At 38.5% G+C, this 14,635-nt stretch overlaps 1 protein-coding gene across 1 annotated transcript; it reads right to left on the reverse strand.

Annotated features, from left to right (window-relative positions):
• Positions 1-321: 321 nt before the first annotated feature.
• On the reverse strand, positions 322-10,153 carry ctsc (cathepsin C). The gene is made up of 8 exons (XM_034097157.2): positions 9,812-10,153; positions 9,043-9,188; positions 7,623-7,777; positions 6,637-6,792; positions 5,839-5,957; positions 2,975-3,106; positions 2,125-2,357; positions 322-1,227 (listed from the first exon to the last, which is right to left on the reverse strand). Exons 1-8 carry the CDS (start codon positions 9,969-9,971, stop codon positions 961-963), a joined length of 1,368 nt encoding a protein of 455 aa, XP_033953048.1. The 5' UTR covers positions 9,972-10,153; the 3' UTR covers positions 322-960.
• Positions 10,154-14,635: the final 4,482 nt, after the last annotated feature.

Genomic DNA, 14,635 nt, shown 5'->3' on the forward strand with positions numbered 1-14,635 from the left:
CTGATTAATTAATGAGCAACATGTTGCTGTTTATTGTGCCATTTCAACTTATTAGTTCTTATTTGTCTCAGTGGTCTTCACAGTGTGTACAGAATATCAGTATGACAATACGACACCCTCTGTCCTTAAACCCTCACATCGTACAAGGAAAACCTTCCGGAGAAAACCCACAGTTTAAAGGGAAAATGGGAGAAACCTCAGGGAGAGCAACAGAGGAGGGATCCCTCTCCCAGGACGGACAGACGTGCAATATATGCCGTGTGTAAATTGTTATCCGTTAGTTATTCTGTTTATGTCTTTTTTCCATACACATTGACAACATACATTTATAAATGCTTTTATTCCATCAAAATTAAAAACATCAGTGCAAATCACAATAAAAGGCAATAAAATCACTTAATCCCTTATTCTGATTGATCAATAATTCTAGTTAAAATGCTCCACAGAGAAACATGGCAGTAACATTTTCAATGTGGTGCAAGGACAAAAGAGGTTGCAATTCTGCACCGTTGCTTCCCTGAGAAAAATAATCAAAGTCCTGCACCTGACAATAAACACTCCTCAGTTCCCTTTCAATTTAAATCCCTTCAAATCTGCAGTAACGTTGTGCATAAAAGCTTTTAGATTTTAGTACCATTCAGCATTCAAGTAAAACCCGATGCATTTTGTTTCTAAGTTTGTGTTGGCAGTTAAAGCTTGAATTAAAATCATCCATAGGCAGTTAATCAGTGATTGCTGAAATTGGAAAAAATAAACAGTTGGAAAAACCTTTGTAGGCAGGCGTGCTAAATGCATGGCTTCAAAACAGCACAACAGCAGTTTCACTCCAATTCAAATGAATGATATGTTATAATACTAAATCAACCATAAAAGATACGTTTTGTGTCCCTTTTTATGCTTTTAACTAATTCCTAGTTTAAAATGTTTATGAAAGACTGATTGTTAAACCTCTCTGAGCGTCTACAGTTTGGGGATGGGGTTTGCTGCTACTGCGATGCTCTCGACGGCACACTCGTCGCTGCCTCTGCGGATCCTGAAGTAGCCATCCTCGCCCCAGTTGGTGCTCCAGCTGTTTTTGACAATCCAGTACTTCTGACCGGTCATGTGGCAGCGGCCGTAGCCCACCAACAGCACGGCATGGTTGGTCAGCTCGAAGGGATTGAAGGGATCTCCGAGGCCTGTGTGGTGGTAGATGCCCTCCTTATAGTGCATGAAGTCGGGGTAGACCTGTGGAAGGATAGGGACGATTTTCATTTATTTTTTAAGGGCATATCACACTCAAGCTATAGCTTATAAAGGGAGGGCTAATGAGTTGTAAAGACAACATTACAAAAGGTATTTAATTAAAAAAAAAAAATTACATTTACCTTCATTTTATAAATAAAAATTAATAAACTAACGGTTAACACTTGCTAGCATTTTCCTAGCTTAGCTGTGCACTGGGGTTAATGGGACAAATTAAACCTTTACTTCCAGAGAATTTGAAGATAGCTTACACTGAGAGTTGTTGATATTACACTATGTATGGAGAGTTAAATCAGAGTGACATACTACTCAAACAAAAAAAAGCACAGTGTAACGTTCAAAAGTTTTGCAATACAAAACAGAAGTAGTCAAATTATATATTGCAGGGTTTGCATTAGTGTTTTATAGCCAAGACAGGCCAACTTCCCAGATGAAAAGACCACCTCCATGAACACTGTAGAATCAAAAACATTAATCATAAGGCCCACAGTGGGTAAAATGTACGAACTGTGTGAATTAGAAGCCAACTGTTTTATTTTGCACACAATTGAAGGCAAGAAAAATAATAGGCCTTTTGACGATAATACAAAAAGACTATGAATGTGAGATTGTCTTTGAAAAGCCTGAATATTTTCTTATTCTTAGATGTATTGTATTCATTATATCTTTAAAGGCTTTCGGAAAAAAATATCTCAATTTGTGCAGAGTATTTAAAGTGCCACAGCAACAGCTAAATTATAACAGGCTTAAACAGAAATAGCTGAAAACCTGAATTAAAATTACTTAAACTAACATGTATTGACAAAGTAAAATCCCAATTGTTTAGTGAACACAAACTGTTTAGAAATAGCATTAAAGAAACCGTAACCAGCTGTTTACCTCAAAGGCCACTCCCATTGGTCCATTCTTGACCAGTTCCAACATCATAGCCATCTCACTGCAGCCGCCATAGAACCCGCCAACATAGCTGTATTCTGCGGTGTAGATGCGACCACAGTTCTGAGGGAGACCGCAGGGAGAGTCCTTTCCAATATATGGATAGCACGACTCATCCACCAGACCGAAGTCTTGCACGTACTTCCCAATCAGGTATGGAAATCCGCCATCGCAACCTTATAAAAGGAGAGATAAATAACAAAGTTTGTACCAAAGATATTGAAGTGACTGTTATTTTGTATTTATTGATTGTTGTGCTTTTATTTATGTCTTAATGTGTGCATATGTATAAATGTGTATAGATATATATTATTTATTTATTTTTTGTATTCTGGATTGTGGGAAACGGTATTTCGATCTCTCGGTCTGTACACATTTGACAATAAAGTTGACTTTGACTTTTGACTAGATCTGACATTTTGAATTTTCTCAAGAATTGTTTGAGGTTTCTTGACTTTGTAATTGGCTGGAAACACTTCTGTGGTCCAAGATGGAAATAATAAATGAGAGCATTTCCACAACTCTACAAAATAATTACTGATAATGTATTAATCAGGACAATTATAACATGCTTTATACATTGCCATAAAAAAAAAACACTTAAACGCTACTTGTTCTGATTAGGGAGGAAGGTGTCCCAGAGTTTCTACATGCAGCATTTGTACACTCTTTCATCATCAGCCCACAATACGAATACTTAGCTCGGTACATTTTCTAATTACTGCCAAATTCATATATGCAATTTTAGTGTTAACCAAATTGTTAAGGAAAGAAGATTTAAGATTGAGTTTACCTTGAGAATATTCGGAACAGGAGACCACTTGCTGGGGGCTGAGGACGGGGGTGTCGGTGTTGTTGCTGAGGATTCGAATTCGTGCTTCCAGCATTCCCATGGTGGAAAAGGAGTAGCAGCTTCCACACGATCCTGAAACAGAACATCAAATATTTACAAAGAGGCAAATCTCACCCTGTGCTATACAACAGCACTGCAATAAATCATAACTTTGAGAAGCTTAAGATGAAGAGATTTTTCTTGACTGTAGACAACTGATGTTGTACTAGAAAGAGAAGAGGTGCGTTGAATAGTATATATTTATGTATGTAAACAAAGAGTTTGTCTGTTATTACTTTGTTACTTTCTTATACATGTAAATAAAGTGGACAACATTGGAAGCACCTTTTAAACGAACACAATACCAATAAAAACATGACCTTAATGCATTGTCAACATATCATAACATATATGGTGAAGGGCGTACAGTACATGCAACCTTCTACAACACCACTGAAATATAAACCCTAATAAATTGTTAACCATGCACTGCAGTAGAACATTTGTCCAAGAACACATTTCATCAGTCAGCATTACACTTTGTGATGTTTCTGCCCCAGCATACTCATTTTCATTGGTTGCAATGCATACTAATGAATGGATGCACAGACAGAAGCACCATCGATAGTGAGAGACACCATATTATTATTCAAATCCTCACCTGGAACAAATTAGGTCAGAGAACAGAGGCTGTGGGGATTTGCAAAGTTGTTTAATTGTAGTAATGATTCAAGTCAGAACAGTTTTTCATTTGGGACAATACTTACATCTCCTAAGACTAACAGGGGTTTCAACTTTTGATTTAAATTAAAGTACGGTGCTTGTGGGAACACTTTGGTGTCCTAATATATGATTTCATTAGTTTCTCAATTAGAGATAAAAGGTTTGTCATGACCCACAGGATGCAAGATGAAGCTTTAATTCCCTAAAAGACTAGTTACACCTCCATCTTGCTTTAAAGTCACCGTGGGGCTGCATGTGATGTGAAAAAACTATTTTGTGTGAAGTGAAACCTATAAAATCCAGCTGCCTTGAAACATTGAAGGGAGGAAAATAATCTCTGCACAGTGACTTAGAGGGCTTCAATTGGAACTCTCCAGCGCTCTCTAGATCCTTAAACCCAGCTCTGCAGAGGCCCTCCAGACTCTCAGCTCACATAATCTCTCCCTCACACACCAGGCTGTGCAGAAACACAGGAGGAGAGCAGGAAGCACGCCCAGGCCTGCCAGGAGGAGAGCAGAGGATCTGGAGAGCTGCTGTTCAGTGTGCCCTTTGGACATCTTCTCAAGCGTAAAAGTAAAGCTTTGTCTGCATCCTGCAATTCTTCTCATTCTATTGTTTAAATGTCTACCAGGTGTGCACAGGTATCCCTCCATATGTCTGGAATTAACCGATTTTCCATGTTAGCAGTTAACAGTAAAAAAGCTTCAAAGTAAAGGTGAATGTATTCTTGTATTAATATCACTATTAGGGGTGTTGAAAATAATCGTTTCTACGATGCATTGCGATGTGGACGTGGACGATTCGGTATCGATGCAGTGACGGAAGATAATCGATTATAGCGTAGTAACGTTGCTTCCTGATTTTTTTTAACGTTTTTTTTCCTGTCACTTTAATATCAAATCGGTCGGTGACGCAGAGATCAGGGAACAGACGTGACAGCGGCACAGCAACACCAAACACGGACCAGTCTGCTTTATCCACCAACACAACACCACCAGTCCAGAACCAACAGCAGAAGGACCCGCTCTGAATCACTCCGTGTCGCTGCGGCTCAGAGACACAGGGATTTATGTTTTTCAAAAATAATCGCGTTACAATCATGTCAGGTTTTTGGTGGATTTAATTAAGTCTTGGATTGCAGAGTATGAATGCCCTCTAGCTATTTTCAGACGATATATACGTGTGTAAAGTTTGTGAAGGCAGGAGGAAAAAAGCTTCCGCGATCACCGTCTCCTCTCCGTTCCTCCAAGCCCCGCCCCCTCCCTGAAAATAATGAGTGACAGGCTGATAGTGACCCGATAGAAACTTTATTATTCACTTAATCACTGAGATATAATGAAGCTAACTTAATCTCATACATTCATGGGATTTATGTAACAGTAAGACAGAGAATGTAAGTGAACATGCAGTATTTTTGTTTGTATATGCTATTTTAAATACTCCTGTTGTCTGCTGTGTTCAGACGTTCAGACTCAAGTCCTGTGTGTGATGCCACATTCAGGACATTCAGTGTCCTTTTTTTAACCGAAGACCGAAGCATTATGTTTTTGAGGATGGAACAACTTCACACACAGATATAGGGAGGCAAGACCTATACAATTAATTTATTTTGGTTTATAAATTAATGTCAAGACATTTATGTTATTGATTTCTGAAGCACTTTCTAAATAATAAAAAGAGAGTTCATATGTATTTACTGCATGTATGCATTGATGAAAAATAAGCCATGTGCAGTAATATAGAAAATTGAGGATACAACGCATTGGTATGAATCGTGATGCATCGGGATATCGAATTGAATCGAAGACAGGATAATCGTAATCGAATCGTGAGACCAGTGAAGATGCACAGCCATAATCACTATATAAGCATACTACGTTATATCGTTTCTGTTAATTAAGGCTGTCTTTTCACACTAAAATGGTCCTGACGTCATCTACAGTGGACATACTGTAACATTTAAAATTCAATTACATTTAAAAAGTCTAAATTGTAAGATGTTTTTTTTAACCATAAATAGGTAGGAGAAAAAAATTAATAATTGGAAGACACTTTTTTTCCTCAGTTCCAGGAGGATATGAGGGACAGCAATTGAGTTTCACCTTGATTTCGCACAGGACTGATGAAGTTAGCGCCATTAACGTTCCTCCAATCCCAGCGCTCAGGTAGAGCAGCCACCATCTTGGCCAAACCAGCTTTGACTGGCATAGGCCGAACACGCCTAAAGAGAAAAAGTAAGAATCAGAATTAAATAAAAATTATGTTAAGACATTTTGCATGGACAAACAGAACGCCTCATAATATAGAAATTAAGGCATGACAACTTAAAGGTGGATCTGTTAAACCAAGTAATATTGGAATGTTTTTACCAGATGGGTTCAATTCAAGCAGATGTCCATTGTACTGTTCTTACTACCATTGTAAGAATGTGTTTGAATGATTAGGTCTCTAAAAGATAGCCAATGGACTTTTCTCTCTAGAATGAAAAGAAAAGTCCAAAATAAACGTTTTGGATATTAGAATAGGCAAGGCAAAACAAGTTTATTTATATAGCACCTTTCAACACAAGGAAGTGCTTTAAGAAATAGTGCAGCTGAATCACATTATAAATTGACAATGCAATAAAAGCCCTTCCACATTTGCAACCATCTGCCAATAACAGTCATCTGTTCAGTTGATGTGTACTGGTAGTGTGTATAAAAGCACTTCCACACACCTCGTTACTAAAAAAAAATGCAACGAGCTAAGCAGGGCTCATTTTAAATGTAATAATTGAGTAGTTTAAATAGTAATTTAGCACAATAGTTATGACATAGGAGACAAATATTACTTGTTATTAATGTGCATTCATGTGTTTTTCCCATTGTGATATACTATGGGAGATGCAGGTGAACACTCACTGAGGGATGCGGGAGGCGGGCCCTCCTGCGCGGTACTGCAGCTCCCTCAGAGTGAACAGCTCGTGCTCGGGGTAGGCCGCAGCCTTCCAGGACTTCTGGACAGAGTTGATTAAATCAACAAAGTCCAGGTTCTGTTTGTACGGCTTCTCGAGCAGCCTGGAGGTTGAACACAGTCACATATAAAAGGTATTGTGTGTCACACAAACAAAAGCAAAAAAGCTGGGTTAAAAACTCAAATGACCTTACCAATGTTAGGTAGTTAACATGTACAGCTTTGACAATATACAGACATCTGACAATAAGAAACTATAACATCTGCTAGTACAGTTTAACTTGGATAACAAAGACTTGCTAAGACATTGTCCAGTTTTTGATACAACTTCATAAAGAGGTTTACAGCTAAATTGTTCCCTGGAGTGCTAAGGACATAATTCAAAGTTGATGGTAGGAAAACTCCCAACACCATAAGTGTATGTTTCATCCAGATTACTATCTGACAAGGCAGACCTTCAGAGTTCACACCCTCAACTACAGAATCATGTGCAGAAAATATCCACACCAGCCAAGAGACAACTTGTAAATTGTGACAAAAGTTGTCACAATTTGCATGCTGGATACCTGCAGAGTGTGCAGATATTATTATTATTATTTTTACAGATTATAATTGCAAAGTGTAACTGTTTCAGTGGCTATTGTAAGCTTTATCCATGCGAGGAAATGTAAGGAACGGTCATGCTTTAATATCAGATATGAATTTAGATTCCAGGCCCTTATGAATGGCCTACTGAGGGTGAGAGCTCACATCACAGAAGGGACTAGAAATGTATAAATAAAGCGGAAAGGTCAAAACTGCAGAGTTCACTGAAAGCAGAGATCCTCAGCATTGCATGTGTTTAGAGATTCTACACAATAATATTCCGATGTTTTGCTCTCTAGCTTGTGTAAATTACGTTAGCTTGTTAACCTAGCTATTATAACGTACGTACCTGCTGCTGAAGAGTGGTTTGTAATCTATTTGGGGTGGTACTGATTTTACTTTCTTCCCCACGAAACAGGCCCAGTTGTGTCCCAGGACATCATGGACCCACCCCGGCATGGTCTGGTCACAGTAGCTGGTCACCTTAGGCCCGTCTTCAGTGTACTGCAAGTGAAGTGAGACAATCAGATTAGTCGTTTGGTGTCCAATATGCAATTTTATGTAAATACAAAACCTGAATGATTAGATTATTTCCTAAAGTAATATATTTTCAAAACATATTTCGTTATTATGTTCCATCCAAAGTCTTAATCAACAAAAACCTCCATAACCCTCACAACTTGCTACTTTTAGCCTAGTCAAGTCTAGAAAAATATGGAAGTTGAACTAAATATGAACGGCTTTAATCCAATCACGGGTTAGAAACAGACAGGCTATGGCACTTCCTTCAACTCCAGTAGGACTCAGATGAGGGTGTTGCACTTTTCCTTTTCCTTATACATGTGATGTTTTGGTGTTGTTCTTTTGTTTCTTTCAGTTATGTTTGGCTGTGAATTTTTTTTATTATATTTTGTATTATTATGAAGGGCAGACCATCTATTTCTATTTTATTTTTTTTAGAAAGGGGCAGGTCATATAAGATTTTTTTCTTCTCCCTGCTCCTTTTCGCTCAATGGTGTGTTTGTAGAGACATGTTTTGTTGGCAATTATTGTACATTAGGTTTTGCGTACCATGAGCAGAACAAATAAAAATGAAATTAAACTCCGTGTCACATGAGTGATGGGAAATGTCACATGAGAAAAGATCAACCTCAAATATAGCTGCTTTTAAACTGTGCCTATTTCTAATTCCTTTCAGCCTGGCCTAGTGCGCATCAAAGATGTTAACGATAACCCCTAACCACATTTCAGATAAGGAGAGAGGAAAATGAGTGACAGTGAAACTAAACCATTAATGTCAGGCAGTGATGCATGATGAGTTGGACGTTGACCACATAAAGTGTGTGGTCAGCTGGGCTTTCACAAGAAAGATGATGAGTATAAAACAAGCTAAGCTAAAGTGCAAAAAGAGGATATGAAATTGTTTGCTGCAAGCATTTTTACTAGACTGTATTAAAAAACATCAAAAGTCAGAAGTATAGGGATGACACAACTGAGAGGAGAGAAACTAAAAAGCTATAACAGATTTACAGAAAGTGTTATGGTGAGAGGGAGACACAGAAAGCCTTCCATGCAGGGAATAAATTGGTGGGTGTCAATTTAACACAACTGAAAGTCACTTGAGTTTTAATTTCCTGCCAGTGAGAACATATCAAGATTGAAACACGAGCTTCAAACCAACCAGGAAATGAGTCGTTTTTGCAGAATAACCATGACATAATACTCACATTTTGTCTCAAATAGGTAAATTGTGTCAATGCATGTTTTACCTTGAAGAAGGCGAACCATTTGTAGCCATTGATGACCACTTCAAAGCCCTGGTTGTAGACGAGGGTGAAGAAGCCGCTGTTCCCCAGCTCATCTATGGATACTGACGGTTTCTCCAGGGTCACAGTCACCGTGCTCTCAACCGTGGCTGAGGAGGAACACCAAAACATACAATGTAGAGTTTAACTTCAGGAAATGATTAAACCATAAGTTAATCATCAGTCCTCAAAAAAAAAAAGTGATCCCATACCAATACATTGAGCAAGTACGAGTTTTTGTCTGGCACTATGTGGAAGTGAAAGCAGCTGAAAGTCCCATGTGTTGCATGCTCAAACACTTAAATTACAGATGCAGACACAATAGGAAGAGTAGAGAATATGTGTATATCTATATTTGTTTGTATGAAAATATATTGAGCAAGACAAAGAGTTAGCTTAATACTAAAGTTCATCTGTAGTCTACTGGCAGGTCAAGAAACACACACAATGTCAGCTAAGTGTTAACCGTTAGCAGCCTATAAAGAAGGGCACCTGAATAAAAGTTTTAAAATAAAGAGTTACAAAATCGTTTAAAAAGTGCAAGCCATAAAAAATTGACATATTCAAACGAGACTACAGTTCAATAAAGAGGAAGTCATCATTCTGCTTTAGTGTCTGCCCAAAATTCAACAGGCCCTAACATGTCAGCTGATTTCCAAATAGCTAAACTATTCTCAGTCTCACTCCTCAGTCACATAATGAGATAATTGAAATACTGTGTTGGTGTGTTTACCTGCAGCAGAGCAGTTGATGTTCTTGTCGTGTCCTCCTTTGGACACCTGAAACACCCAGGTCCCCAGCAGGTCCTCATAGGTGCAGTTGGCCGGTGTGTCCCCCCAGCTGCCTTCAACCCAAAGCAGGAGCACACACACTACCACACCGCTCGACCTCATCTTCACACACAGCTAGCTTACCTGCACACACACCTAATAGCTGCGCAGCTAGTTCTGGGTCTCAGATAAAAGCCTTAAAGTTTGACCCTTGTTTGTTTACCTGCGCTAACTTCTCTGTTACACCCGTCCTCTGTGCTCAGCTATTTATACAACCTGAAACTTTCAGACAGAGATACACTCTTCAGCTTCTAGGGTCAAGATTATTCACTGTAGCTCAACAACAAGCAAGCGCCCTTCTTTAAAACCTGCTGCTATTCTAATCGTATTTCCAAAATATAAGCTCGAGTGCATCTATTTAGTTTAGTTATTTAATCTACATATGTAACGCATATACTACGTCTCAGCGCACTATACCTAGCGTATCGTTATTTTAACACTTTAAGTATGGGTTAAAGAGACTTAAGCTAACAAGAAAACCAACACGCGTACAGTACTTCTCTTGCCCTAAACCGTTCTTTGTCTGCCGCTTTTTGGTTTTATTTTCCTTGTCACATGACCTGTGAGCTGGGGGCATGCGCAGTAGCGTTAAAGAAAAATAGATATGATATATGGGCATAGTCTATAGATATGTCTCATAATTATTTGTGTGAACATAAAAATAATTTGTGTGTAAATATGTGATTTGTAAATGTAAAACACCATCCACAAATGCATTTAAAAGATTTGCAAACTCACCAAAAAATGTGCAAGTGTAAAACGGATCTGCAAATACGCTAAATATTTTCACAAATAAAAAAAAAAAATCTGTGAATATCTCTTTAACATTTACAACTTTCGATCAGGCATTTGTGAATCCATTTTGTATTTGTCGACCAAAAATGCGCTTGCGGATCTCAAATCTCTATCTTTTAAATTTCCTTTGGAACAAAGTGCCCAATACAAAAATAAAGGTACGTTAATACATACAAACACACCCACGTATAGCCTATATATATATATATATATATATATATATCGATATATAGACACATTCATGCACACATATGCACCTACATTTGCATATTAACTCGCTTTTCATAATATACGTATACTTTCAGACCTTTACTTTCTGGAACATAACATGTGTATCCAATATCTTACAGCATGTTTTGTTTTTTTATATATAGCCTATATATCTATATATATCTACAGGTACTATTATTATTATTTTTCATCACCCTTTTTAACTATCATCAACGTATAATCATCATATAATTCATCAAATGTATAATAGTCATCAACAAGAAGTATGGGCATAGATATGTCTCATAATTATTTGTGTGAACATACAAATAATTTGTGTGTAAATATGTGATTTGTAAATGTAAAAAACACCATTCACAAATGCATTTAAAAGATTTGCAAACTCACAAAAAAATGTGCAAGTGTAAAACAGATCTGCAAATACGCTAAATATTTTCACAAATAAAAAAAAGATCTGTGAATATCTCTTTAACATTTACAACTTTCGATCAGGCATTTGTGAATCCATTTTGTATTTGTCGACCAAAAATGCGCTTGCGGATCTCAAATCTCTGCTCGTGGATCGTCTTTTTACACACACGAAATTTTGAGACATATTTTCCGCCGGTCTCTTCTAAAATCTACTCGTGTCACTCGGTTATTTTCGGAAACCACGTGATTGCCCGCTGATGACGACATTTCCGCATGATTTCAAAGTAAGAGCATGATGGTTTGTTTAATGCTCTGTTTTTATATTATAATGAACAGCGGAACGTTAGATGCATTTTTTATCACCACCACCATCATCATCATCATCATCATCATCATCATCATCATCATCATCATCATGTTATAGTGATACAGTTAGTTTGTGTTAGTTTATTGGTCAATACAGCATATATCGAGCACATGCATTGATGTTGAAGTACAGGCTAAGTTACAATGTAAAATTGTAAGTACAATGTAAAGTCCTGTACTCTGCAGGTACCGGTAAAGAGCAATAGCATGACAAAACCTTTCCAAACAAAACAACTAGTAGGGCGGGCAGGCAGGCAGGCGGAGGGGCTATTGCTCTAAACTGGAAAAAGGGCCTCCCCCCGAACAAAAACATAAGACCTTTTTTTTTAATGTATAAGAAACCAAATGATTATTACATCAACTAAATTGAACAGTAATTCACATCTCATAACAAATAAATAAGCTAAGGCGACTACTTGCATTCGGTGACTTAATTTCAACTATTAAAGACAAAATGGGGACAATTCTGTTCTAATGTATTTGACCTGTCTGTGCAGTCCAGACATACTGATAAAATAGGGCCTCTAACCAGGGGTTGAATTGGGCCGGGGCTGTCCGGGGCTCAGCCCCGGCACATAGGACGATGCTCTGACGTCATCACCCTCGCTCATTTGTCATTTGTTTAAGCCATAATGTCAAAACATCTCTCGTTCTTAATATAGACTTTATTTAGGGTCGATATGTGTTGACTTCAAAATTTAAAATAGCAGATCTCTGTGACAGGATATAGTTGTTCCGCTTAGTGAACGTGTATCTCTGCTCCGATCAGGAGCTGCAGCACCATGGCTCCTTCGTGCAGAGAGTCTGCAGCGGTGTGTGTGTGTGTGTGCAGAGAGTCTGCAGTGGTACCGCCAAACCCCCGACCCGTCTTGTAACACGGAGCCCGTTTCCTACACCATCAGGGCCGGTTCTAACCAATTTGCTGCCCTAGGCGAGATTTTAGCTGGCGCCCCCCCTTGCCAGAAAATCGTTCAGTAGAACAAATAAAAGTATCCAAGGAATACACAATAAAATATATAAAGAATAAATGAAAAATCTCTACAAAAGACCAATGCACTACAAAAACAGAAACGTATTGACATGTTGGTTATATACATCAAAAAGGCTTCAAATGTATTCAGTATTATATGAACATGTTTTAATTGGGGTGAGGACATCACATCCTCTAGGGGGGTCCGGGGTATGCCCCCCCCCCGGAAGAAATGTTTGAACATTTAAAGTAACATGCTTCAATCTGGTGCACTTAGAGCACACATTACTAGAGACCTGATTTAGGGGGTACAACTCTAACGGCCGTCCACTAGAGATGTTAAGATTCACCGATTCGCATCGGTGCACCGGCATAAACGTTCAAGATGCGAGTGCACCGGTTGAAAGAGTGCACATCGGCTACAGTTTGGGTTGAACTCGCGATGCATCGACTGCGTAGCGTCTTTGCATCGGTAAAAAAACGATTCATTCATATAAAATCCCCTCATCTTGTCAACGCTCAGCAGAGACGATCTTTGATATTTGCTTCGCCACTACGCAGGCCGAGAGTCTCAGTTATCAACCCACACGGAAGTTGAGGAGAAAGAGAAACACAGCGCACCGAAAAATACCTACAAATCAAACGTTTGGCAACACTTCGGATTGTTCAAGAAAGACGGTGTAATAGTCCTTTATGCTATATAGCTGACCGCAGGTCATGGAGAGTAATAAGGTATCCGTAGACCTTTGTATGAGGTATCTTTATTACTTAACAGGTCTACAGCCATGATACATAGATCCGTCCTTGATGCGGGCTTGCATACACACAGTATCACTCCGCAGCCGCACCCCATCAGTAACGTCCTGATGGTATATGTGCGCGGCACTATATACTACAGACGGTCAACTTGAAAAATCGCTCGCAAATTGTTAACGATGCCGAGCCACTTTAAAGTACAAAAGTAGTACGAGGAACTTAGCGACGCACATAAAGAGGCGACATGGGGTCTGCGGCTGAAAAGAGAAACCTGAAAGTTAGACAAGTTCAATCACTCAGTGAGGCGTTCTGTCAGAGAGAGTGGTGTTTAGTTTACAGCAGCCTGTGAAGGCCAATAATAATTTAAATGTCTTCCTTACTGTAAGCAGTTATGAAATACCTGTCTGTGAAAGGTTATTTATATTCTTTATTGTTATAGAACCCACTGGTGAGTTAGCCTATGAGTGTTAAGCACATCAGGCTGGCAGCTGTATGGGCATGGCACCATGGTAGCTGTTATTTGTTAATCATGAGCAATGCATCCTTACATTGTTTAACTGAGGAGTTATACAATTGTACTGTACTCTGGAGAGCTTTTAAAGGTAAACAAATAAACGGCATGATGGGGTGTGCAGTACCAAATATGTAAAGCACTTTTTTGTTAATGTATGATTTGCTGCATATAAGGAATAAAACAAAAATCCTCTGTCGTACCATATTGAAGTATCATTATTTTTGCATAGTGTTGAATCGCATCGTATCGCATAATGTTGAATCAAATCGTATCGAACTGTATCGCAACTAGAGATGTCCCGATCCGATCACGTGATCGGGGATCGGAGCCGATCACGTGATTTTCAAAAGATCGGGGATCGGGAGAAAAAAATCGGGGATCGGGATTTTTTATTTATTTTTTATAATTTTTATTTTTTTATTTAATGTTACAAAACAAAAATTACCATGTTCACGTCTTAAAGTCATCCTGAGGACTTAGTTTTGGTTTAAAATTACACAACATCATGTATGTGTTGCTTTCTTTGGGCTTGTTTTCATAGACCTGGTTGCTTATTTCTCTGAAATCTGGCAACAGAGTGGGCGCAGTGTCTAATAGTAGCAGTAAGCTAACGAGAGGCTACGTTCAGCTGGTGACTCGGGAGTCGGGACAGAGAAAATGTCAGGAGTTTGGAAGTATTATAAA

The sequence above is a fragment of the Pseudochaenichthys georgianus genome, chromosome 13 (genome assembly GCF_902827115.2).
Source record: "Pseudochaenichthys georgianus chromosome 13, fPseGeo1.2, whole genome shotgun sequence".
NCBI classification, from domain to species: domain Eukaryota; kingdom Metazoa; phylum Chordata; class Actinopteri; order Perciformes; family Channichthyidae; genus Pseudochaenichthys; species Pseudochaenichthys georgianus.

Bases quoted from the DNA above. Each gene is read 5' to 3' on its own strand.
- ctsc (XM_034097157.2), bottom strand. From the start codon at position 9,971: ATGAGGTCGAGCGGTGTGGTAGTGTGTGTGCTCCTGCTTTGGGTTGAA. The intron at 6,793-7,622 runs GTACGTACGTTA...TTCAACCTCCAG, and splicing joins AAACCACTCTTCAGCAGCAG to GCTGCTCGAGAAGCCGTACA. The intron at 5,958-6,636 runs GTGAGTGTTCAC...TTTTCTCTTTAG, and splicing joins CCCGCCTCCCGCATCCCTCA to GCGTGTTCGGCCTATGCCAG.